The sequence below is a fragment of the Taudactylus pleione genome, unplaced genomic scaffold (assembly GCF_031769625.1).
Source record: "Taudactylus pleione unplaced genomic scaffold, aTauple2 ptg000326l, whole genome shotgun sequence".
Lineage (NCBI taxonomy): Eukaryota > Metazoa > Chordata > Amphibia > Anura > Myobatrachidae > Taudactylus > Taudactylus pleione.
The window spans coordinates 3,269,411-3,295,918 of record NW_028284727.1 but is presented as its reverse complement, the minus strand read 5'-3'; the positions used below and the strand labels follow the sequence as shown (position 1 = coordinate 3,295,918).

Here is a 26,508-nt window from a genome sequence, read left to right as displayed (position 1 = left end):
ATACAGGTACCCACAGTTTACATCCAGGAGACTGGGTGGTAATTCGGAAACCTTACCAGGAAGGCTCTTGAACCCAGATATGAAAGTCCATTCCAAATCCTGCTGACTACACCTACTTCGTGAAACTTTAAGGCAAGGACACCTGAAACCACACCTCCCATTGCAAAATCTTCACCCAAGGGGAGTTGGAGTAATTTGAAATTATGAACAGATGTATGTTTTTAAGCTCAAAGCCAGACAAACGCTTCTGGGAATGCATGCTTTTGCTTTTGTTTAATTTTAGCTTTAAACTTTGAGTTTATCACAAGCACTAAACTGAGTAACTGTACAAATAGTAGTATATCATATATTCTGAATAGTTGCACCTTCATCAGAATGAGGTATGGGATAACAAATTTATTTGCATGCATCATGTTCTAGCACAATTTACCAATACAATACAAAAAAAATCAAGGAATTCAAGGACCAGTTTAGGAAAACACAATGATCCAGTGTAATGATCTTGATGGTAATGGATGGTTTTCCTGGTTAAACACAGCTAATTGGTTTAAGGGATTGGTAGATGGATATCATTAATTATTTCACTAATTGATAAAGGCTTAGCTTTGTTTGTAATCATTTATGTTGCAGTAAAACTTGCTATTTTTCTGATTAAGAAGTTATTTACACTTAAATGTTATTTCTCCAAGGAAGCTACACCAAAGGCTTTAATGATAACTTGAGTCTATGATTACATCTATGCCAAAGATGATATTCCAAGCTGCACCATCTGTGGGAAAAGCCTAACTGAAGATAACAATCAGACATGTGGACAGTGCAAGACTAGAATTTCTCTGAATATTCATAACCGGGTAAAAGACAATTAGAGACTGAGGACCGTGGACTTGCCCTATAGGGGATGGGTCAATGCTCCCAGGAGGGATGGGAGGGGTAGAAGTTCCTGTAGATGGGCTTATATGTATATGCACCTGTACTTAGTTTAGGAAGAGCACAATCCTGATTAGATAGTTTAGGATAAGTTATGAATAAAGATGGGAATTAAGAAAGTTGAACTTAGGCTACCCACGAGACTCCATTTTGTAACAAGATGGTGTATGCCTTTTAAAAGTTATTCATAAGCATAATTGTTATGAAATAGCTAAAGACAAGTTTCAGTGACCTTCATAGACTCAAGAGATTGGATTGTACCATAGATAGTAGTATGTGCATACTCCTTAAAATTTGCCTAACTCCTAGAAATATAGCCCTAACAATGAGTGTTTATACTTTGAATAATCACAGATGTTACATTGTGAGATCACTATGCTTGTAGGAAATCTTATAAAACTGTATGACATGCAAACATATATCCCAGAGAATCTTAGAACATAGGACTGGTGGTCAAGTGTTATTTCTCTCCAGCTGACTAAGTATTGATGAGTGCTCACACAGGGGTTCTGACACACATATAGAGCTCTGGCCCGGCAACTGACAATTGAATCTAGTTTTAGATCCATCATAGTTAACGTTGGTGACATGTGGAATATGATGAAAAGAGTTACCAGGTGTGATCAAGGACATGGTGAATACTTCTACCCATTTTCCACCAAAATCCTGGGTCTGACCTGGGTTTTCGGATAAGATTTCAACCCAGGTCAGACCCAGTTTACACTGCACCTTTTATCTGGATTATTCCTGGTTCAGCCCCATTCACACTGAACCTGGGTCTGCCCTGCTAAATTTGTGAGGTCATAAAAAGTGGGAGGTGACTGCTCCACAGTCACCAATCAGCTCATTTTAGGCATGACCCAGGTTGTACCATTTACACTGCACCATTACCAAGGTATAGGTACCAGGATTGAATTTCCTGGTCACTTTTCAGGAACCCTTTTCCACTGAGCAGCTACCCAGGAAGACCCAGCAATAACCTGGGTTATTGCAGCAGTAGAAAGGGGTATTAGTGAACACAATGGAACGAGCTGGAAGCAACTGGAAATGGCCATCATGACCAGATGAAATAATTTATATATCTTCAGTTAATCAGGAAGATAGACATGCTAATTAATTCATGTGGATTCTACAGGTTTGAGTAATTTGTATCAGAGCCCTTTGACTGGGGACAGATATGTAACGTGAGTCATATTTGTATGTCACATGTCAAAATTAATTTTAATTATAGTTTGGTAAACATTCAGTTTTTTGTTTGTGTGTCAATCACAAGTTTAAGATCTTATAAGTGTATAGTATAACAATCATTATATATTTAATTAAACCCCTCATTTCCTATGTCCATTCTGTTGTAAAATGAGTCAGGCCTCTACAAAACAAATTAACTACAAATTTAGTCTGCTTCTAAGCATTGACTATCTACCCCATATATTATTGTCATATTAAAATGTTGAATTTCAGCTTCGTTTTTGTGTGTTGTGCATTTACACTTCTAAAAATTTACATGAAATGTAACATGAGTCACATGTAATGACCCTTATGATGGTGTCAGAGTGCTAAGGGTACTAGTTGCGCGCTATAAATATCATTATTAGGTAAGTGAAGAGAACACCTTTTTATTTTATATTGAAAAATATTAATAATCCCAATACTCATACAGACATAATTACAAATCGTAACACTATTGAGAGCTACACTATGGGGCATATTCAAAATTGGGTGCAAGAATAGCAAAAAACCCGCACCTCCAGAGCAAATGTGATTTTTCCTAAAAACTTTAATATTAGGAAAAATCAGCGGGACTTGCTCTGGCACCCCCCCTTAGGACTAATTAAGCAATTGGAAGTTTCCAATTAGCTTAAATAGTCCATAATGACTTACCTTCTGCAGCGCTGTCTTCTTCATCCAGCGTCAGGAGCCGGCTCTTCTGCAGCAGGGTGAGTATGTCAGTGTGTGTGGTGTTTTGGAAGTGTGTATATGTGTGTGTGTGTGACCCCCATTGCCAGTGTGGGCCCCGGAATGGGCGCTGGGAGAACTACATCTCCCAGCAGCCCTCGCCCCTCCCAGGAGCCCCTGGGGGCTCCCAGCAGCCCCCTCTCCAGTAAGAAGGTAGAGGGGAGACCACTGAAGACTCCAGGCCAGATAAGTGAAGATTTTTTTTTTTATACGTGGCGCAGAGTGTTCAGAGCTGAAAACCCTGCGACCACAATTTTTTTTTTTTATTGGATACCGTGAGCGCACATACCTGCGGTATTCCTAAATTGGGCGCGAGGGGCGCAAAGTTTTTTCCTCTCTAAACCTCGCGCCCAATTGTATATGCCCCTATGTAGACAAAAGTGATTGGAATCCCTGCACAAGTGAAATGCATTGCAAGTCCCATGGCGGTTTTGACAAGAACACTGAAGGTGCCCAATCACTAGACGATATATGTGAGCAATTTGAACGTTAACTATATCATTCATAAATCATTTAAAACATTTTTGCAAACGACCAGCAATGCGCTGGTCGTTTAGACATCTATCATCGTGCAAACATGCTGAACAATCTGCCGATATCGTCAGGTTCAGCATGTTTGAAGATGATTGATGTGCCTGCACTGAACGGCTGCTCGTTCAGTGCAGGCTCATCACAGACTGACAAACGACTGCACAATTACAATGACGTAATCGTGCAGTCGTTTTCAGATCTTTAAGTGGAGATGGGCACCTTTAGCCGGAGGCCCATGCACTTGAAGTTCTACGGAAGCAACAGCTGTTTTTATCAGGACAATGCCACCTGTCATGTTTCCAGGGTGACGCTGGACTTGTATACAGAAAATTCGATAACCCGGATGGACTGGCCAGCACAGAGTCCAGATCTTAACCCCATTGAGAACCTGTGGGATGAATTGGGAGCGACGGGTGCGTCCTAGGCCGACTTTGACCGTCATTGTCATATTCATACTAGCAGCTATACCGGACCCTGATTAAGAGCTCTGATCTCTGCTAAGAGACTATGCTAATCTGAACACTCAGTTATTGAAGCAGTAGATTGTTGCAATTTAATGTGACATCAGTTATTTACCAGTTTTATGTGATTAATACTTTTAATGTACAGTATGTCCGTTTATATGTTTTAGAATGTGATTAATACTTTTAATGTACAGTATGTCCGTTTATATGTTTTAGAATATAAAACTGATTATTATAAATCACTTGGTGTCCTGAATTTTCATTTCTGCCATTTCAAGCAGGTTTAAGTGTATTATACACACATTATATATTTTTAGATTAGCGCATCACCACTATTTGTGTTTATTTAGTTTTGTAATTTTTAGTGAGCTTTCACAAGCTTACTGGGTGAATTGCTGCTACGATTGTTTGTTTACATTTTTTTGTTATTAGCGTCTGGTATTTGTTTTGTTTATTTGGATCAACAATGCCACCTGTCCTGTTTCCAGGGTGACGCTGGACTGGTATACAGAAAATTCGGTAACCCGGATGGACTGGCCAGCTCAGAGTCCAGATCTTAACCCCAGTGAGAACCTATGGGACAAATTGGAGCAAAGGGTGCGTCCTAGGCCTACTTGACAGTCTTCATTGTCGCAGTTGGTCACTGTACTTAAGGCGGAATGGCAAAACATACCACCTGCTGTTGTCCAGGAACTTGTGGACAGTTTGCCAATAAGGGTGTCTGCAGTAATCACTGCGCATGGTGGACCTACAAAGTACTGACGTCAATAACATTTTCTTGATCTATTTGCTGTCAGTGTCCAATCACATTTGTCTACATAGTGTGGCTTCTACAACCTTGGCTGATTATAATTATGCAGTAGGTAAATTACAATATGTGAAAACTGCAGCCAATTAAAATATTTTCTTGTTTCCATCTGTGATTTACATTTTGGCAAACTGCATTCTCCATACATAATCTACCTTATTATAATTCTCTAATTGTGCTTGGTTCCTTTTGACAAGGCCTGCAAATTGGCTGGCCCACCCCAAACTGTTCCAAATATATCTTTCTCCATCCTCAGTGCATCCTGAAGTAACGCTTCTCTCCCAGCAGCAACCACTTTTTTCACTGCTCTATTTACATCAGCTGGTCCTTTAGTGTAGGCTGTTATCCAATTCTGGGCATCTTCCATTGTCCTGTCAGCAGCAGAAGATAAAATCTCATCAGCGAGGCCTATGGTTAATGCATACTCGGGGTGAACTCTTAGAGCACTGCTCAATAATTTAAGAGCAAGTCTACTTCCAACAAGCTGAATTAATCTTGCTGCTCCGCCCCAGCCTGGAACCAATCCCATATGTTTGTGGACAAATCGTAATTCACTTCCTACAGTCATCAACCTGTACAATGAAAAAATAAATAAATAAGTGGGTTTTGTATTGGCTTAGACACACTTGGTACTGTATATTAAGAAGTTATTTAAATATTATGATAAATAACATGAGCTAGTTCAACAACAGCAGGCACAAGCCAGATGGTTACCTCTTGTATATAATGCTTCCTGGTGGTTTTTATTTCAAATTATTCTTAGCTTTGCATTGAAAGAACAGTCTGTACTGAACTATATTCCAATCCAAACAGAAGACTTCAAAATAAATTAGAGGGATTTTTTGTTTATAAACAAGAGCATTGTATTTAGTCAACTTAATAAAAAAAATATAACAGGTGTGTCTATTTGCAACTTTCATTGACTAACTAAAACGCCACTGCTTGAGAACAGGGCTGCAGCTAAAAAAATAAAAATGCCAAGCCACAGGACTGGTGGTAACTTGTAATGTTAGCAGAGCTCCCTCATGGCACATCATCTGCCTGGCTTGAACTTACTGCGGGCGCTGACATATACAGACGCCTGCCCAAAGGGATTCCGTTGGGACACAGAACAGTACCCCTGCCGGAGGGAATTACTATTCTCCGCTCCTCCACGAGGCTGTTGAGTATCCAGCTGAAACTAATGGCATGTCCGGTCAGGACGCAGTAAGTTAAATTGATCACTGTGGTCATTGAGACCTCTTGTATTCTACTTTTCCAATGACTATTTCTATATTTGGCACTTTTGGATTGAGGGTTGAGATCCGCTCCCCGAATTATTCACCACAGTGTGCAATCACTGCAAATTTTCCCCGGTGGTTGTAAATTGACTGACATTGTGACTATCCCTGAGCTTGTGCACAGCCAGTGATTGAGACGTTGGAATCACAAAGTGGGGAGGCAGGAAAATATCCCCTTCTGAAATAATTTATCAACATAATACGCTTTGTGTCTCTTTTTGCTGGTGTGATTACCAAGTATCAATATAATTGATACTTTTTACACAGAGCGGATACAACAAGCTCTGTATATCAATTGAAACAAAGGGAGCAGGTGTTTTTCAAAGTGACATTTACCTTTTTATAATAATTATCATTATTTATGATTATTATTCTTGAGCTTATTCTCATTGACTACGTTAGCTGGGACTACTGTATTTATTATTCTATTTGTTTATTTTATTTTTATTTAATTGACTAATTGATGATTTATCTTGTGTATGGTTTTATTTTAGAATAAAATTGTATATAAACCAGACCGCAATTTTGATCATTAACACCCTTCAGTATAGCGCAAGTATTTTTGTATATTATTTGCTCTTTCCTTGGGAGGTTGCAGACACCTCTTTATATTGCTGCAATCTGAGGGTGATTCTGATTGAATTATATACGTGATACACTGTAATTCTTTAGCGCCATCGGATTCAATTAGTTTTTCTATATTTACTTTTACTATAGCAGGTATATTAACATTTCAAACCTGGCAGCAAAGCTGTTAAGCTGAATGTAAAAAGTATTGTAAGTTGATTTACAAATGTCATGCTTAGTGTTGTACATTATTATTACTACTACATGACATAGTATTACAGGCTGTTTCTTCCATTGTGCCATTCACCTGCACAACTAGGTGAATGGCACAATGAACTTTCATTATACGAGACCTACTATCTGTCTGAAATTCAGATTCTGGATTATATTCCACCAAGTTACTGTATAATGAGTTTATTACAATTACTACACGATATATTTCATAACCTGGAGAAAGTGCCATTTTTATGCCTTCCAACACTTAAATAAACATAAAATTGAAAAAGCTGTAAAGGAAAGTAATACAATAAAATTATGTTAATAAAATGCATGTAAAAAAATACTAGTATACGGTCAGAAGGTTCACAGTAACCACGTCAACATTTATAATTTCTATATGGTTCAAATTGTTGACATCTTCTGAATGTCAACATGTTCATAATTTCAACATCGGAATTGTTGCCATGCGATATGTCGACACTCTGAGGATGCTGATGGTTAGGCTGTGCGGGGGGGGGGGGTTAGGGATAAGTATCACAGGTCCACGTCGGAAGGGACTGTCACATGGCCGCCGAGACCCGGAAAAAGACTCTGCCACCAAGAGAAGGTAAGTGACAGCTGGTCAACTACATCAGGTCGACATATCATTCGTGTAGACAAGATGAATGTTGACATGGGCACTGTCAACAGGTCCAAGTATTTCTGATGACTGTCCAAAAATCAGATCGCACCCAAAAATACTATACTGCCTGTTGTTGTAATTATGTTAACTAAGACGGTAACCGCCTTAGTTATGGAGAATATTATGGAGACGAGTCCGTAATTTCAGGGTATTTGTTATAAAGAGTTCTGCTAAATATGGTGGAACAAGCACAATGTGACAGCAGTCTGAAAAATGTCCGTTAATCTCCTCTACCAAAAGTGTAGGCACCTTAGTACACACATTGCATGTCCATAGGACCCAAAGAGTAGTGTTGTGGCGAATGTCGTGTTCAATGCAAGCGGCGCATCAGGTTCGATGATCAGTTATAAGTTGGTTGTGTTGATATAATATTCTTGACTGTAAGATTTTTAAACTGCGGTCTGGGCCACCTGTAAGGGTTCCACCACATCGACGTCCTCGAGGCCGGCATCTAGGCATGTTTGGTGTAAATAATGCGAGGTGAAGTGAATAATGGAACAACACAGCAGTTGGTGATAAAGGTCCCAGCAACACGCGCTGATATATGTGGCTGCAAATAACTCACAGTTTCCAAACTCCCCAGCAGGTCACATGTTCCAAGTCACCCAGCAGGTGCACAGGTAGAGTTCACCAACTGTCACATTTTCCAGAGCACAATGGTGATGCATTGTAAATGGCGGCTGGACGTTTTGCCACATAACTCCGATACTAAGCAACCAATTACAATATTTTTCTGCAACTCTACGGACCAACACCTTTAATTTGGTATAAAATTAAATATGTCACTCATAAAAGTCGTCTTTCTGCTATTAAAATATATAGATAATAAAAAAATAAGAAATTCAGAAATATGAGTGCATATATGACAAAAAAAGGCACAGGGGTATTAGTATCATTTTAAACACACTAAAGGAAACAAAAGGTGAGTGTGCCCTGTTAATTTAAAAAAACCTCCTTTGGGGGAAATTGTCACACATTTACAACAATGTTTATAATGTGCAACCTTGGCTAATGGGCATGGCCTACCACAAAGGACTATGGTTTTACATAGTAATAATGTGTGATTACCCTATTTCCCATACCAGCGAACCCATTTACAATGAAGGCTCTTTCTGTTGACCCCTGCAAAATATATGCTTTATTCTAGCAATTCCTTTACAATGTAGACACCATTCTGAATTTTCTATCAGCCGCATTGACCTCACAAGTCAGTGTTTTTATCAGATGATAGAAGCTCTGCGTAAAGGTTTTCTCTAGAAGCAACAGCGGAGTAAAGGAACACATCCAATAAAAGCAAAATGACTGTACGATTATGACATTGTAATCGTGCACTCGTTTGTCAGTCTGTGCTGTGCCTACACTGAATGAGCAGTCGTCCAGTGTAGGCACTTCAGTCATCTACAAACATGCTGAACCTGACGTTATTGTCAGGTTGTACAGCTTGTTTGCTCGATGACAGATGTCTAAATGACCAGCGAGAGCGCACATCACTGATCGTTTTAGAAATTGTTCTAAATGATATGCGAAAGATTAATGAACGATTACGATATCGGTATTGTTCAATTTAATCGTCTAGTGGATGTGTGCCTTAAGGAATCTGTTGGGAGCTTTCAGACCCACTGACAGGTGTCACAGCACCTGTAATTGCTAATAATAACCCTAGCAGCACACTAGCATCAACTTTTCAGGGTGATGATTATATACAGAAGGGCACCAGTGACTTAGAAAGGGGTAAGTCTGTAAAAACAGTAAAGTACTGTATGTATTAGATATTTCAACTGACATATAAACCCTCCAAAAAAGAAACGATACAGAAAATGCAACATACCTAAAATCACACGCTGTGCATAATTCGGCTCCGCCCCCTAGTGCTTTTCCTTGGATTACTGCTACACTAATGAGTGGTAATCTAAAAATAAAAAAGCACACAAACTGTATTTTCTACATATTAGGGCACATGAAACTGAGCACACTGGGAAGTGAGGGAAATCTCCATGCAAATTTGCAGCTAAGCACAAACTTTAGTTAATATACCCATAGGTGTAATAATTAAAGTGAAAGGTTTTTTTAGAAGTGGAGATGTTGCCAATAGCAACCAATCAAATTCTAGCTATTATCTTCTAGAAGGTGCTAGTTAGATGTTAAATAGAATCTGTTTGCTTGATATGGGCAACATCTCCATTTTTAAAAACTCTCACTTTAGTAAATATACCCCCTAGCATCTACAGTATCAAAGCCATACAGTTGATTTTTATAATACTCTTACAGCTTAAGAATATGTATTATTTGAGCAGTATATTTTCTCTGAAGTGAAGGTGGTTACTGTGTTCCGAACATTTGCATATCAGCATTTATACATCTAGTAGTTATACGCTAATTATTTTATGCTCTCTAGCAAAGACCACCAATCACTTATCTTTTGTTTCAGAGTCGTCATCCTCAGTATACAGTCCAATGCCTGCCTTTAACTCAGTTATGATGCTAACACTATGGGGCTCAGTGAGCAGTACCTCTGCAGCCGTGTCAGTGTGTTCTGCATTAACATACACATCATCATCCCATCCTACGGACACAATAACAAAAGCACAACTGTAATAGATATGGAAAACTTGTCTTTCAGAATTTGCGAGCAAGTGTTTTACTATGTTGGAAAGGATATACCAATCCGTTTCAGAGTCAACATAGCAAAAATAATACAACCAATGATTATCAGACTTACCTGTGGATTAGAAATAGCCTTAACAGCATTCAAGTCTGCCCCGGAGCAGAATGTGTTCTCTGCACCATAAACCAGGAGTCCTTTCCCTTCCTGCCAATTCTCCAGATCACTAATCCGCTCTGCTAATTCTATCATCATTCGTCCTGTGATACAATTTCAATGTGTGTTAGAGAATCCTAAAACCATTTGGTGGCAGTAAAACAAAACATTTATGGAAGACACAAAGGGCCTGATTCTGACCCGCTCGCGAGCGGGTCGATGGTGCCGAAGTGCGCATGCGCACGACGGAGGGAGCTCCGTCGTGCGCATGCGCGAGACCCGGCGAGCGACGAGGAAGCCGTCGCTCGGGGTCTCGCACCAAAGGGGGCGTGCTGTCGATGGTGAGTGACAGCACTCCCCCTTTGGTGGGCGTGCTGGGGGCGTGGCTGCCAGACGGAGGCGTTCCCATGGGAACGCCTACCGTCTGGGGCCGGCCCCACTGACATCAGTAGTGATGTCAGTGGGAGTGATTTTGGCTCTGATAGAGCCAAAATCACTCCAGGGCTTGCGGCAGCGAGACCCTACCGCAGGGTCTCGTCGCAAGCTCGATGGTCGTGATGGTCTTGACCATCGCGACCATCATTATGGACGCTCGCTATAGCTGTGGGTGGTAACCCACAGCTATGCGAGCGTCCAAGAGGCCGCTCCAAGAACTGGTAGGACGGCCCTGATTCAGAGCGAGCGCTCTGGTCAGAGCGTTCGGCTCTAAATCAGGCCCAAAGTCATTATGAGCACAGAAACATTTTAGCCCCATACTTCAGTCCTCCTGAAAATCGATGCAATTAAAAGCTGTTGTCTCATGTATATCTGCATACCTTTGCAATGTCAAAGAATAAAGCAAAGGAACTGTGAAAATATATACATTTTGGCTTATTCTCCAAATATATTCTAAAATGGCCTGGACAGATTTGATGGTACCCCTTAGAACAGTGTTTCCAAACCTCGGTCTGTAAGGCACACTAAAGCTGGGCATCCACTATACAATTTTCTGTCAGATATCTGTCAACTCTGGCGGGTTGGAATGAAAACCCGGTAATGTATGAGAGCAAATGACAGTCGATCATATGGTTTTAAACACTAAAAAAATGGACAAAAAAAAAAGATTTGTTCAAATTGGTTAAATTTGTGTGTTTTAACCAATTTGTCTGAACAACCATTTTTGGCTATTTTCCAGTGTTTGTGAGCAAATGGTCATTTCCCATACATTACCAGGTTTTCATTCCAACCAGCCAGATTGGACAGATATCTGACAGAAAATTGTATAGTGGATGCCCAGCTTTACAGTCCAGGTTTTAGTGATGTCCATGCTTGAGCACAAATGGTGAAATTAAAATAACTGAGGTTCTAATTAAGACACCTGTGCTCAAGTATGGCTATCCTTAAAACTTGGACTGTTAGTGTGCCTTGAGGACCGTGGTTGGGAACCCCTGCCTTAGAAAATATAATAAATAAATGCATCATAGTGATATTTCAAACTCATTGCTTCATTGAATTAGTATCACACAGGTCTTCAATCTTCTAACCAGTCATTCAGCCTATTTAAATGAAGAGAAGTAGTAACCGCTGTTTGGGATCATGGTGTGCACCACACTGATCATGGACCAAAGAAATTAAAGGAGGAGTTGTCTGAGGAGATCAAAAAGAAAATTATAGACAGACATGTTAATGGGAAAGGCTATAAGTCAATCTCCAAGCAGCTTGATGTTCCTGTGACTGCAGTTGCAAATATCATTAAGTTTGAAGTTCATGGGACTGTAGCCAACAGGGGCGGATTGGCCGTTATCTACAGCGGGAAGATTCCCGGTGGGCCGATTGGGTTGTGGGACCGCTTGTCATCTGTGGCCCCACTCCCTACACACGTCACCCGCCCAAAGCTTAGCAGTCTCTTTCTTGACAGGCAGCCCAGGTTCTGTACATCGCCCCGCCCCCCTCCCCTCCCCGTGCATTGTGTAAACATAAGGCCAGCAGGTGCAGCAAGACGTCGGGAGGCTGCTCAAGTGCTCCTGTATGTCTAAGTGTATTTGTGACATGTGTGTGACAGACAGTATGTATGTATATGTGTGTGACAGTATGTATGTGCATGTGACTGTGTGTCTGTATGTATGTGTACAATATGTGGGTGACAGTATGTGTATGTGGGTGACAGTATGTATGTGTACAATATGTGGGTGACAGTATGTATGTGTGTGACTGCATATGTGGGTGACAGTATGCGTATGTGTGTGACAGTATGTATGTGGGCGACAGTATGTATGTTTATGCGTGTGACTGCATGTGTGTATGACAGTATGTATGTTTGTGTGTGCCTGCATATAGGGGGCATATCCATCAGCTCATGTAGCGGTGGGCATGCCCCCAGCATAACAAAAATGGGGGGGAGCGGCTTTCAGGAATTTCACATAAGGCCACACCCCTTGCCACATGACCACACCTACTTTTTCGGGCACGTGCCATCGGCACGCGCACATGGGGCCACTTTAAATTCCCAATCCGCCCCTGGTAGCCAACCTCACCTGATGCAGACACAAGAGGATCATCAACACCATATTAAAGAGTAAGAAAGTGAGAAAGGTAGAAAAAGAGTAAAAATTCCAAAGAGAGATTACACCATCCAACACTTTTTAAGCAGCATTGAAGCAGACCCAGGAAAATCAACTGCAATTTGCTATAATGCATACTGACAAGCCACAAAGCTTATGGGAGAATGTGCTTCAGACAGATGAGTCAAAACTGGAACTTTTTCGAAAGTCATATCAACTCTGTTTACTGATGGAAAAAAAGTGAAAAATGGAGGAAATGGTTATGTTTTAGGGCTGCTTTGTGGTCTGGCACAGGGCGTCTTAAATCTGTGCAGGGCACAATTAAATCTCAAGCTTATGAAGGCATTCCAGAGCAAAATATATTACAAATACAAAGTCTGATTTCTATTAATCATGGAATAAATAATGATGGATGCCAATTACTTTTGTGACTTTCAGTTATTTTGGAGAAAAATATGTATATCATACTTGCCTACTTTCATTAACTACGTTCCGGGAGAAGCCCGGATCAAAGATGCAGCTGACAGCTTTGGGGACAATGACGGGCTCCTTACGTCATTAGGCCCTGCCCCCGGCGCATCAAAATTAAGCGATATTAGTACATTTAAGCCCCGCCTCTCCGTAAGGACCGAGATCCTCGTATAATCTCCACATCCTGCCAGTTTAACTAGGAAATGGGTGGGATGTGGGAGATCCACCTAATCTTCGGGGGGTGCGGGGGACTAACCAAAAAATCAAGTTCCTCCCACAGCTTCCGGGACAGTAGATAAATATGCTGTGTATATATATCTATAGAGATACCTTTAACCCCAGACATCATTTCTGCTGTATATGCACTAACCCCACTTCAATGGTGACAAACTAAGAACCTACAATAGGGCTGTGTCTCATAAGAATGTATTTGTATTATTTATTGTGGTCATATGTCACCATACAGATCATATCACCTCGCTATTTTGAGCTAAAGCACACAATATTTGTAGACGCATATAAATCTGCAACAAAGTCACTTGACCAGATATGTTTATGATCCCAAAATGATCAAGATGCCTCATAATAATCCCACTGCTTAAGCTCAGGGATGTCCACAATCTTCCTGTGTGGGGTCACCTAGTGGATTCTGCCTAATTTGGACATCTACATGTAGAATTGGCATGTGTTTAACCAGATTAACACTATTATACACCTCTGCATACAAATTTTCTATGTGGTAACTACAGTTTGCAGAAACAAAAAATGGGGAAAATTCTATTTCAGTGTTTCCCATCTCCATTCCTCATGGAGATGGGAAACACTGAAATAGCATTTTCCCCATTTATTTCATCTGCAAACTGTAGTTACCACATAGAAAACGTGTATGAAAGTGTGTATAATAGTGTTAATCTGGTTAAACACATGCCAATCCTACATGTAGATGTCTCCACTGAATGGTGATGGGAAACAGTGTTCTATATGTTGTCAGCTAGTGTCCAATGAGTAAACTAGAAGATCTCACTTGAATCATACAAAATGCGGCACTATTTCATTTGCACATTCATCATGGTTTGCACATTTTTTCAACTTAGAATATTGCATTACTTGGGAATCTTCAAATCACTGAGTGCAATTATAATTTTAAAAAAAATCTAAATATCCCAGACTGCTGAGTCTTTGTATACCTGTGAATGCATTCATTCGCACTGGATTATTTATGCACAGCTCTGCAATTCCATTTTCTCCTTTACAGAGTTCCACTGATCCTCCAGAGAACTGAGCAAGTTTATTCTTAATCTCGGCCTCATGAAAACCATGACTAGTGTTATATAGAGACATATATCTGTGAAGACGCCATCTTGTTCCTGCTCTTCTCATGCATCTCCATATGGAAGCTGCCATTTCTAGAAATAAATTTGTGATAAATGTTATATTTATTGTTACAAAGTATTTGACTCAAATTTCTTTTTATTGCCTATCGCAAATGTATAGATGTGTCATCATACATCTACCCTCAATACGCCAGCTCACGTGCAACTCCGCTAGCGTAGGACATCTTTTTTTGCCGAAAATGCGTCTTGGTCGCAATGCAATGTGACTAGGACTCACCAGGAGACTGTGCTGATTAATTTGATATGTGACACTATCTTTGTGTATCTGAGTTTGTATATGAAGTGCGTCTGTATATGAAGCACAACAGAACTTGGCGTGGAAAAAAGCAGCGGCCACTGCATCATAGCACTTCGTATACAAATTTAGAGCCTCAATCGCACACAGATATACGAGTGTCACATATAAAATCAATCAGCAGTCTGCTGGTGCATCCAAGCCACATCACATTGCCACTTAGACACGTTTTCAGCAAAAAAAAGACGCCCGGCACTAGCAAGTCTCACGGGACTTGGCTCGCTGAGAGGGGCTGTTTGGCGCGACTACAGAAATGATGTGTGAGGACAAATCTGTAACATTAGTGTAAAGTAGAATTCACAACTATAAAATGAGATATAATCATGTATTTCTTCTTCATATTTTGTAACATAGGAAGCTTGTTAAATTGATTGGGTGAGGTCACCTTACTCACCCCTATATGATTGAAAGATACCATGCATAGATATGGGTATTTGCTGTGCCAGCACAAATATTAATGGTGTTCAAAAACTTCAAACACCCACAGTGCTGGCTCCTGTTCTGTAATACTTTAAAATAAGCCGTGCATTGCAATGTATGTTGTGCTATATCCTACCCTTCAACATGACCCGTTCCACCAGGTACAAAATGGTCTGCTCCTGGCATTCCAATCTAATTTAAGTTTGCTGTCACCTGTGATGAACTAGTTCATTGATGACAGGTGTTTCAACACAGGTGGCTGCAATCATAAATTAGATGGGAAGTCCAGGAGCAGAGCATTTTGTACATGGTGGAATGTGTCATGTTGGAGGGTCTGATATATTTGTGGGACTGTTTGGGTACAGGATGCTGATGGTCAGAATACAGACAGCAGCCACTCGACAGTCAAAATCCCGATGGATTTAAGTAAATAACGTTACCCTTATCCTCCCCCTATCCCATCCTCCCGAAGCCTAATTCTAACCCACCCCTAGTGCAGAGGTTCCCAAACGCGGTCCTCAAGGCTTCCCAACAGTTCAGGTTTTAGAGATATCCATGTTTGAGCACAGGTGACTTAATTAGTACCTCAGTTAGTCAATCTGATTTAACTACCTGTGCTCAACCATGGATATCTCTAACACCTGAACTGTTGGGGAGCCTTGAGGACGGCATTTGGGAACCTCTGCCCTATGATCGGGATTTTCAACCATGTCGGGATTGCAACCGCCGGACATGCGTCTGGCGGTAACTCATACAGATTCTGTCCGTGGCTGTCGTGGTTACACCTCCTCAGTAGGCCCATGTACTTTATACATTAACCCCCCCTTCCCCAGACCATACCTGTCTAATCAAATCTACTGCACTATAGAACTCCTGTCTGATATAATGTAATATTTGAATGGATCCGTTTTTTGTATATGCAACAGATTAAAAATATCAGTCAATATATGAATTGACCATTAAATAATTGCCACAAAGTTGTTCTGAATAATAGAGAAATAAGTAAATGGGTTGTGAGAAAAATGATCAGCAACTGATGAGTGGGGAAAATAATGATTACACCTTCAAAAGAAAAATCCATTTCTACTGATTCAAATATTATACCCTTTTACAGGACATCATGTTAAAAAAAGTAGCAATAAGCGTCTCTTTGTAGTCTTTTTTCTATCTTTTATGACAGTGCCATTTTCAAAGAGGCTCTTAAGGTGCCAACACACTAGACAATGTGCTCATGATGCGATATCGTGAGCGATTTCCCTTGAACTCTCCCCGGCAGCTCCAGGACACGATATGCAGCAAAAACTTCACAATGTGACCCAAGATCTAACGCATACGATCTAACGATTTGCCAATCTTTAGATCGTGCGCGATAGCAGAGACAGATGCTTGCACGGATCAGGGAGATCTGTGATGCATGCATCTGTGTAAGAAAAAAAAAAAAAGAAAGAACAGATGCATGGACGGATCAGTGAGATCCGTCTGTGTATCGGTGTTAAAAAAAAAAATTAATACAAAGTGAAAAGAAAAAAAAAAAAATGACGCAGCCCCTCCCCCACCCAAAGCACATCCAGCAACGGATAATTCAGAACCAGCCCGGGTTGCCAACATACATGGGACAAACGACGTAGGGGGTCCCCTTCATTAAGCGCGACCGGCACTGGGCTCTGATCTAGTACGGATTATGGAAATACAGGGGACAAAAAGTGTAGGGGTCCCCTGTAATTTCCATAACCAGCACCGGACTGTTTCTAGCAGGGGGTAATTCCACAGCCAGGGGTGCTCTTTCACCGGGTCCCCCAGCCAAAGCATTACCCCTGACCGCTAGTCAGCCCAGCCCGGAGATCCCTGGGGAGGTGGGGGACCCTTCCAATACAGGGGTCCCTCTCTCCTGGACAAACAAGGCCTAGGCTTTGGGTTCCGGGTTGATTATGTAGTGTGGTGCATTTGAATATGTTAAAAGTATTGTCTTTTGCTGTGGAACTATTGGGCATCTCTGGCCTGAGCTGACTAGCGGTCAGGGGTAATGCTTTGGCTGGGGGACCCGATGAAAGGGTTCCCCTGGCTGTGGCATAACCCCCACCCGACTAGATAGAGTCCGTTGCTGGTTCAAGTAAATACAGGGACACCCTACTAATTTTTTCCCCTGTATTTCCAGAACCAGGACCTGATCAGAGCCCAGTGCCTAAATACAGGGGAACCCTTACATCATTTGTCCCCTGTATTGTGGCAACCAGGGCTGGTTCTGAATAGTCTGGTGCTGGTTGTGCTTAATATTGGGGACCCCTACGTCATTTGTCCCCTGTAATTAGCACAACCAGTACTGGGTCTAAAAAAAGCTCTCGGCTGGTTGTGCTTTGGGGTGCGGAGGAGGGGTGCCACGCTGTTTTTTTTATTTTATTTTTCATTTTGTATTCATTTTTTTTTTTTTAACACAGGTGCATAGACGGATCAGTGAGATGCATTTGTGCTTCTTTTATTTTTATACAGATGCATGCATCACGGATCTCCCTGATCCATGCATGCAAGTGATGTTGGCATTGTTTACGGATCCGAACAACATATTGTTATGTTGTTATAAACACTGAACCATATGCCACCGGATCGTGTACGAGATTGGCAGATCTTGCCTGCTGTAGGCAAGATCTGAAGACGCGATGTACGACCAGAGGGTACGAGCATCGGTATAATGATCATGAGTGGACACTCACAATTTGGATATATTTTACACGATTTGTCATTCTGATGTGTCAAATCGGGTAAATCGTGCAAAATATCATCTAGTGTGTATGCACCTTTACTATTTAGAATGAGCACCTGGGGATTCAATGTCTTTGTTTATTTACAAAATATGGTTACATCATATTTTCCAGGTTTTCATTTTTTTTAATTTCCATTTGTGAATACTTGTGGTGGAATAGAATACTTTATATTCTTATTCTATAGAAATTTTTACCAGTGACTGTAAACACTTGATATGGGGTTACTAATAAACATAAATGCTGAGGGTCATTCATGAATAGTGAGAATTTCATGTCCACCTACAGTAACACATTCATTGTCTTCAGAAACACCCACATAACAATTTGCATCTAACTTTGCTTGAAATTATACAGAACAGAAAGAAGAAAAGAAAAAGTGTTCTATTACACGGCGCATACTACAACAACTAGTGATATCGGTTAATAAAAAAAGTAACTTATTTTAATTTAATTATTAAAAGCGAATTATAAAACTTTAGTGATGTGTGTAATTATTACTCCATGAATATGGGTCTGTTAAAAAAAACCAGGTATATCAATCATATATATGATCGTATGTTTGTGGTGTTCTATAGAAGGTGCAAAATTTGTATTGAATTATAAAAACCCTTGAAACCTGAGACAGGTTTATGAGGGATCTATGTGTTGAGGCTACACTATCCCTTTAAACCAGTGGTCAGGGAACAGGGGTAAATTACCCCACATGGGGTAAAAATTAAATTCCTGGGGGTAATGGACGGACAGCCGGGCATGCATATGAATAATTGCATGCCCGGTTGTCCGTCCATTACCCCCAGGAATGGAGGTCACTAGGCACACCCACTTCACCCGGCGTCAGTGACCTCCATCCCGGTGCCGCAGGCAGGCTCTAAGCTGGACGCCCGCTGAGATGTTATTACCAGCGGGCGCCCAGCTCCTTCCCTGCAGTGCCGCGTTAGCTGGATGCTGGAGTTCTCTTCTGAACTCTAGCTTCCGGCTCTCTCCATGCGCACTATGGGAGAGACGTCATGACGTCTCTCACATAGTTCCGAGGAGCAGCCGGGCGGACAGGACGGTGGCGGGTGCGGGAATTAAGGTAAGTGTTTTTTGTTGTTTTTTTTTTTAAAAGCGGCACTACAGGGGTATAACTATGGGGGCACTACTACAGGGGCATAACTATGGGGGCACTACTACAGGGGCATAACTATGGGGGCACTACTACAGGGGCACTACTACAGGGGCATTATATGGGGGCACTGCTACAGGGGCATTATATGGGGGCACTGCTACAGGGGCATTATATGGGGGCACTACTATATGATTTCCTTCCTTTCAAATCAAGGGGGTAATATTGGCGTATCTAAATATATTTTGGGGTAAAAGGTAAAAAAGGTCCCTGACCCCTGCTTTAAACCAAGACACACATGAATTACACAGGTTCTGTGGCTGGCTGACTTCAAGCCTGCATTTCACCTGGTTTTAATCAGCCACAGAACCTATGAAATTCACGGAATCGGTATGATTTACCGCCGGACGAAATTGGAGTCCTACTCCACTGTTTCTGGATCCCATCACATATTATAGGGGGTGAGGGCAGGTAGCAGTTGGTACAGTGCAGGGGGGGCAGATAGTACTGTAGTTGGGGTAGAGGGGTTATGGGCAAGAAGCAGTTGCGGTAAAGCTGGGGGTAAAGGCAGGAAGATGGGGTATAGCTAGGGCAAGCAGTGCTGGGGGGCAATACTGGGGGCAGCAGCCAGGTATAGACCTCCAACTCCCTCGTGTCCTGGTCAGTGTCCACCTCCCCAGCCTCCTGTGTGCAGAGAGCTGGCTGAAGGGGATGGAGCACAGGCTGAGAGGGGCCCGGCACCACCAACAACGCTGCTGCTGCAGCCAAGGAGGATGCCCGGCGGAGAGGCACTCTGACAGGCAGGGAAGGAAGGACGGAGGTTTCAAGTGGCAATTGGATGAGAGGGTGCTACCACCCATGGTGATTGGTTGGGGAGATGCTGAGGATGTTATTGGACAGGCTGCTGCAGTGTACACACAGCAAGCCCTGCAGGGCCCGGTCATTTTTTAAAAGTGAGTCCCTCAGAGCCTATAGAGCATATTTTGCGATCACTAAAGAGTATTTTATCCTGTAAGGAATTGCCATCTTGACATAGGAAGTGATATGGTAATTGTCCTAGCCTAGCAGGGGATTGGTGGGGGTTGGAGGTTGGTATTAACTCACCAAGCCTTTGTATAAAGCACTTCCTTTGGAATGCACTCCAGGGGGTAGTCTTGCATAGTGGCAGTGTATGAAGAAGGTGCTAAGATTGTGTTTATTACAAACTGGTTTGGGTCATAGATATTTTAATGGATAGATGCAATTGAAATGTGAGTTATATTTAAAATTTGAGATACAGTTGTCTGTGTTCTAGTCTAGAGGTCTCAGACACAGTGCATGCACTTAGCTTGATTGGTTAAGGGACCCAGGGCGGGCTTTTACCCCCTATGGTATTGTGTGCTAGAATGGGATAAAAGCAGGGCCTGTGAGCCTGAGTGTGTATATTCTTTGAACATCAGGAATCATTGTACTTCTGTATGCTGTAATTACCCTGAGTACCTTCAGCAAAGGAATTTGTCTTTTTCAAGACACTGAGCAATAAACATCTTACCTTTAAGATGACTCATCTGCTGTATTCTGTGACCAACAGATTAGCATATAACGCTGTTCCATTTTCTGGCTGTTCTGGATTGAGGCCCTGATTCAGAGCCGGACGCTCTGATAGAGCGCTCACTCAGAATCAGGGCCGTCCTTCCTGATTTTAGAGCGGCCGCTCGCATAGCTGTGGGTGACCACCCACAGCTATAGCGAGCGGCCAAAAAGATGGTCGCGATGGTCAAGACCATCGCGACCATCGGGCTTGCGACGAGACCCTTGTGGTAGGGTCTCGTTGCCGCAAGCCCAGGAGTGCTTTCGGCTCTCTCAGAGCCGAAAGCACTCCCACTGACTTGTGATGTCAGTGGGGCCGGCCCCAGACGGTAGGCGTTCCCATGGCAACGCCTCCGTCTGGCCAGCCAGGCCCACCAAAGGGGGCGTGCTGTCACTCACCATCGACAGCACGCCCCCTTTGTGGCGAGACCCATAGCGACGGCTTGCCCGTCGCTATCCGGGTCTCGCGCATGCGCACGACGGAGCCGCCTCCGTCATGCGCATGCGCACTGGACTAACATCAACCTGCTTGCGAGTGCTCAGCGTTCGCAAGCGGGTCAGAATTAGGCCCTGAGTCCAGTGTCTCCTAGGTCAAGCTATCTGCTAGCTACTGTACAGACTGGTCCCTGGTGAGAGACCAGTGGGAATTAGCAGATACTAACCAGGAAGTGTTGCAGCAGCATGTCCACACACCCAGAAGTAAGTGGTTCCAGGTGCCGATGTAGGAGCCTGGGTGAAACAAGTGGTTCAAGGTACTGTAAAGGAGTCTGCTCGTGGCAGAGAGTGACCCACCCGCTACGCAGTAGCTGGAGTCAGTAACAGGCAGTTACTGACGGTGAGAGGCAGGGTTGGCTGGTTTAAACCAATGTTTTTTTTATTATGCTGTGACTTCTTAAAAAAAGCCTATTATAAGGGAACCCCCCCTAGTATTATTCCACATTCTTGTTGCTTGTGGTCTTTATTTGAGTGAGCTGAACCAATACAGTATATTCACACACAACCGAGAAATAGGGAGGGTGAACCAGATCAGAGAGGTACTAAATCTGCCTAGCATCAGTTAAGACTCCACAAACTCCTCCCCTAACAATCCTATAAGACAGAAACCACAACTAACATTGTCAATTTAAAGGATAAACAACTCCAACACAGAAGCAATACACAGAAACACCTCATGGTTTGATCTCCTTCATGTTTATTTCAATTCAAAACCTTCAGTCATACGGAGATGAGTGGACGACAGAAAGACTTACAGTAGTATTAATATAATAAGCAGGATTCATTTTGTTTCATTAGAACATTAATGAAAAAAAAAGATTTTTTTTTCCAACCCTGGTGAGAGGGAATCCATAGGACTGGTGACCTAAGGGACGAGAAACCACTCTCTATTCTGATCAGTAGATCAAAAATATCTGTGATTGCCTGGAGGGGCGAGGTCATCCGGTCACAGTCATATATATGATTGATATTTGTATCAAAAAGGTCAATATACCCGTTTTTTGACAGACACATATTCATAGATAATTACACACATTGCACTAAAGCTTTATCATTCGCTTTTAATAATGAAATCACAATAAAAGTTATGTTTTATTAAACTATATCACTAGTTGTTGTAGTGTGTGCCCCGTAATAGAATACTTTTTTCTTATTTCTGTTCTGTATAATTACATTATTCTAGAAAGCACGTCCCAGGCGATATTCGTCTCTATTTTGAATAAATTCTTATTAACGGTGATTTGTACTGATTTGTAATCCAATCTTATGCAAATATACTTTTTATATTCAATCTGCAAAAGCTGCAAGGTGACACAGTAAGAAAACTACATCCAGTTTAGAAACACTTGCCTACTGTTTTACAATTTTCAGTTAGTTACCCTGGACTCCCTGTAGAGTAGGCCACTCCTGGATCCCATTCTCTTCTACGGTGAAGTGGGTGGGGCAGGGTGTGAGAACGTGTTTTGCGTCGAATTGTGTCATTAGCACCCTGTACCTGTTAAAACCTGTGCAGTTCCTCTTTACTGCCTGGGGTGTCGCTCTCTGCTCTGGTGTTTCTAGCACACAAACTGCTGAATCTCAGCAGTTTGTTGCATCATCTGAGTGTGCTAGATGCACCAGAGCAGAGAGTGACACCCCAGACAGGGTAGAGGAACTGCATGAATTGTGACAGGTGCAGGGTGCTAGAATGAAGACTACTCCCCTTCAGGTTATCCCTGAGGGGAGCAATAATGTTGAATGTCAATATTGACATGGTTAAAATGTCAACAATAACAATGTTAGGATTAGGCTTAAAATTGGGTGTGGACATTATGTACTAGTTGACTGGGTAGCTGTCAACATTTTGAACGGAATTGGCATGATTCACCGCTGGCCTCCAAATCCCGGCAGCAGCAGCCTGACAGAGGACATTCCGATTGTCCTCAGGTAAGTATAAACTAACCTAATTTTACCCCCTAACCCTCCTTTAGGGTGCCTAACCCTAATCCCCCCTCTAAGTGCCTAAACCTAACCCAACCTTCCCCGGGGGGTGCCTAACCCTAACCTCCCCCCGGGGGTGCCTAATCCTAACCCTCCCTCCCCCTAGCCTAGCCCTAACCTCCACGGGGGTTGCCTAACCCTAAATCCCCCACGGGAGCCCTAAATCTAACCCTCCCCCCCAGCGGCTGTCCGCGCGGAGCATCCCTTCGATTGGATGGCGGGCGCCGGTCTGCCTCGGCGTCGGTAAAATGAAAGGTGTCTAGATTTAGATACCTGTCATTTAACCCTCGCTGGAATTATGTAGTCCAGAAGCCGGGCAGTCGGCATTCCGTCCGCTGGCTTCATAAACGTATACCATTTTGAACATGTAGACATAAGGTATCTATATTATGATTGTCAACAAAACATATCGAACTCGTTACAAGTCACTCCTACACTGCACTGGTGACTGCAGGGGAAGTCCTTGTAATGTAATTCCAGTGAGTCATTGCGGTGCGATTTGGCTGCTAAGGACGAGTCTGACTTGCCTTCAGCATGTACATTTAAAAATGTGCCCCACTCAAGCACCTGAAAAAATAAAGTTTAAAAAAACATACTTATCAAGCCCCCTCTTTTTAACTACATAGCCAAGAAGTTATTTTCTTGTAATCACCCGACAATAACCCCCTACTCTGCAGAAAAGTAAAGCAGCCCTGTGATGGGAGTAAGACCTCCCTGTTCTGGAGGAGTGCCCTCTTTCAAATGTGATCACCAGACAATAACACCCTGCACTGCAATAAACTAAGTTATCCAGAGATGAGAAGGGCACTTGAAGTGCCGCATAAAGAGCAGTTAATAGTAATTATTGTTATTTATGTGATCACTAAAGTAATTATTGTAATTTATGCTATTACCAGACAATGACATTCAACACTGTAGAAATCATGAAGTTTTCCAAAGTGGTGTTCTAATGCCAAGAACTCCCCCATCCTGTTGTCAAATAAAAACAGGGGTTGACTGCACACTGATAGCAAATGGTTGTCTACCACTGTGGCGCTAGTGGGTGTAGAGCAAGAAATCGAATTACTTTGTAAATTGACCTATCAAATAGAAGTGTATAAAATTATATGGGATGTAGTCAGCAAATTTTGCAATGTTGCTCACAACATTCTAGTTATGCCCCTGGCTTAGGCTGTACAGATGGACACAAAGTACCATGGGTAGAGGTACACGTCCTTCCGGTTGAGTACAGATCCCCCTCAGTAGATGTACCGGACGTGAAGTGAAGGCGGATGTGCGGTTGCATGCCGACAGCGCCGGTATTTTGTCTGCACTGTAGTGTCTGGCCACCAATAGTATAAATTCGGTCACCACAGATTACTATTCCCACTCTATATCCACGTGGATAGTAACTGATGACGTCAGGGTACATCGACTGAAGGGGATCTATCCGCAACCCTAACCCTTCCATGGGACCTGCCGGCTTCCTGTTGTGTACTAGAAGAAACACAATAAAACTTAAGGTCTATAGTCTGATGTGATTAGACCAGGCTTGCCGACATTTAGCTCCCTCCTTCCGGGAGGGAGCTGTCGGACTTCCACGGGTGGGGGCGTGACACGGTCAAAGGGGGTGGGGCACGGCAGCTGACATGTCGTTGGGTGCGTGACAGCGCGAATGCATCAACGTGGCTCTGCCCCCTCTTCACAATGCCGTGATTAATGGCATTGTGCATCCTGGTGTGGAGCCACGATAACGCGATTCAGCATGAATTACGTCACCGCCCCCCAGCTGCCGGGGTTTATACTTATAACTGCGGGGGGTGCGAACATGTCGCCGAGGGCCGGGAGGCTTGCCTGCCTTTACGGGGGGGCCAGAAGTGGCACGTGATTTTCGGGAGGCTCCCAGCCAAATCGGAAGGTTAGGCAAGTATGGCTTAGACAGACATGAATCTCGTACAAAGCTTTATTTTAAATAAATTCATATAATAATCTAGTTCCAGAGTTCCCAACTGTGGAACCTGTAATACTGTGTATAGCACTATGAGGCCCATTTATCAAAGTGCATTTAAGGTAAATTCCCCGAAAACACCTGTTTTCGGGGGTTTACCTCAAATACTTAGTATACCCCGAATGTATGAAGGAGGGACCGCAGCAGGTATCGGAGATACCTGCTGCGATCCCTCCATTGCCGCCGGCAGCCACCTCCCCCATAGGTTTCTATGGGGGATGTGATGCTGCCAAATGTATCAATATCGGGAATGCGAAGCTTTCCCGATATTGACCCCAGCAGCTAACGCTATCTGAAGGTAGCGTTAGCCGCTGTGTCCTATGGGCACTCACCACATTTCAGCCAGCGGAGGGATCTTCCAGATCCCTCCGCCGGCAATGGGCGCCGCTCATGTGCAGTCCTCGGGACTGCGCATGCGCAGTAGCCCGGAATGCGCTCCAGCTACATCGCAGGGACGGGCTCTTTTTGGAGCCCGTCTCCCTGCATGTGCCGGATCATACATTCGGCCGGTATGATCGCATTTTGCAATGCGATCAGGGGCGGTACTGCATGCCCTGATCGCATTGCAAAATGCGATCCTTAATAAATGGGCCCCTTAGTCTCTGGGTACACAGTTTATACTATAACCACACACAGAGAAGACCATCTGCGAGACGAGGAGGTGTATCATACAGCCGCAAAGGGTGCAGTGACCATGGTGTCCATAGTGGGTGAGGGCATACAGCAGCATGCTGGCAGATACGGGACAGCTGCATATAATAATAAGAATAATATAAATACCTATAGTACTGAGCTGCCTGGTGCTCATCTACTGACTGGAAACTGGAAATACTGTTATAAAATCAGCATAATAATCCCAGTAGCACTCACCTCCTCAGTGCAGCTCCGATATACGTCCGGTGGGAAACGAGCCCAGGTGCGGATGGTTCCGGTCACATTAGTGCCCCCACGCTGACAGGATGCGGTTGGTTTCCAGAAGATAGCTTCTCTCTCCAGTCTCTGTGTCAGTCAGGGAGCTGTGCACTTCTCTGACTTACGGCTTGATCTACTTGTATTAATCACAGAGGAGCACATAATAGCATCTGGCAAAGCACTAGCTTGTCAAGTAGTAGCAATGCGATTACAATGGCTTCCAAAATTATTTCAGTTTGAGGGCTAGAGTAATGCAAATCAGTAGCTATCTACAAAGGTATGGTTAGAACAGACAGTGTTTTACACGTCTAAAAAGAATTATATAAGAGAAAAATATTAGCAAGTGTGACCCTGTCATTGCCCAGTGTGAGGTTAGTGGTGAGAGTAAG

General features: G+C 42.8%; 1 protein-coding gene across 2 annotated transcripts; it reads right to left on the bottom strand.

The window, feature by feature from the left end:
* Positions 1-302: 302 nt before the first annotated feature.
* ECHDC1 (ethylmalonyl-CoA decarboxylase 1) lies at positions 303-26,232 on the bottom strand. Of its 2 annotated transcripts, none has more exons than XM_088443099.1 (6): positions 26,078-26,232; positions 14,391-14,609; positions 10,154-10,296; positions 9,945-9,997; positions 9,263-9,343; positions 303-5,258 (listed from the first exon to the last, which is right to left on the bottom strand). In XM_088443099.1, the coding sequence occupies exons 2-6, from the start codon at positions 14,605-14,607 to the stop codon at positions 4,856-4,858; spliced, it is 897 nt and encodes a 298-aa protein (XP_088299225.1). In that variant the 5' UTR covers positions 14,608-14,609; positions 26,078-26,232; the 3' UTR covers positions 303-4,855. The 2 variants fall into 2 exon arrangements, with proteins under 2 accessions (XP_088299225.1, XP_088299224.1); XM_088443098.1 differs by lacking the exon at positions 26,078-26,232 and adding an exon at positions 25,988-26,066.
* Between the last annotated feature and the right edge of the window lie 276 nt (positions 26,233-26,508).

Coding starts and splice junctions, on each gene's coding strand:
- ECHDC1 (XM_088443098.1), bottom strand. CDS start 26,015: ATGAGCACCAGGCAGCTCAGTACTATAG. Junction 14,610..25,987: donor CAGGCAGCTCAGTACTATAG/GTATTTATATTA, acceptor ATTTATTTCTAG/AAATGGCAGCTTCCATATGG. Junction 10,297..14,390: donor GCGAATGAATGCATTCACAG/GTATACAAAGAC, acceptor ATTGTATCACAG/GACGAATGATGATAGAATTA.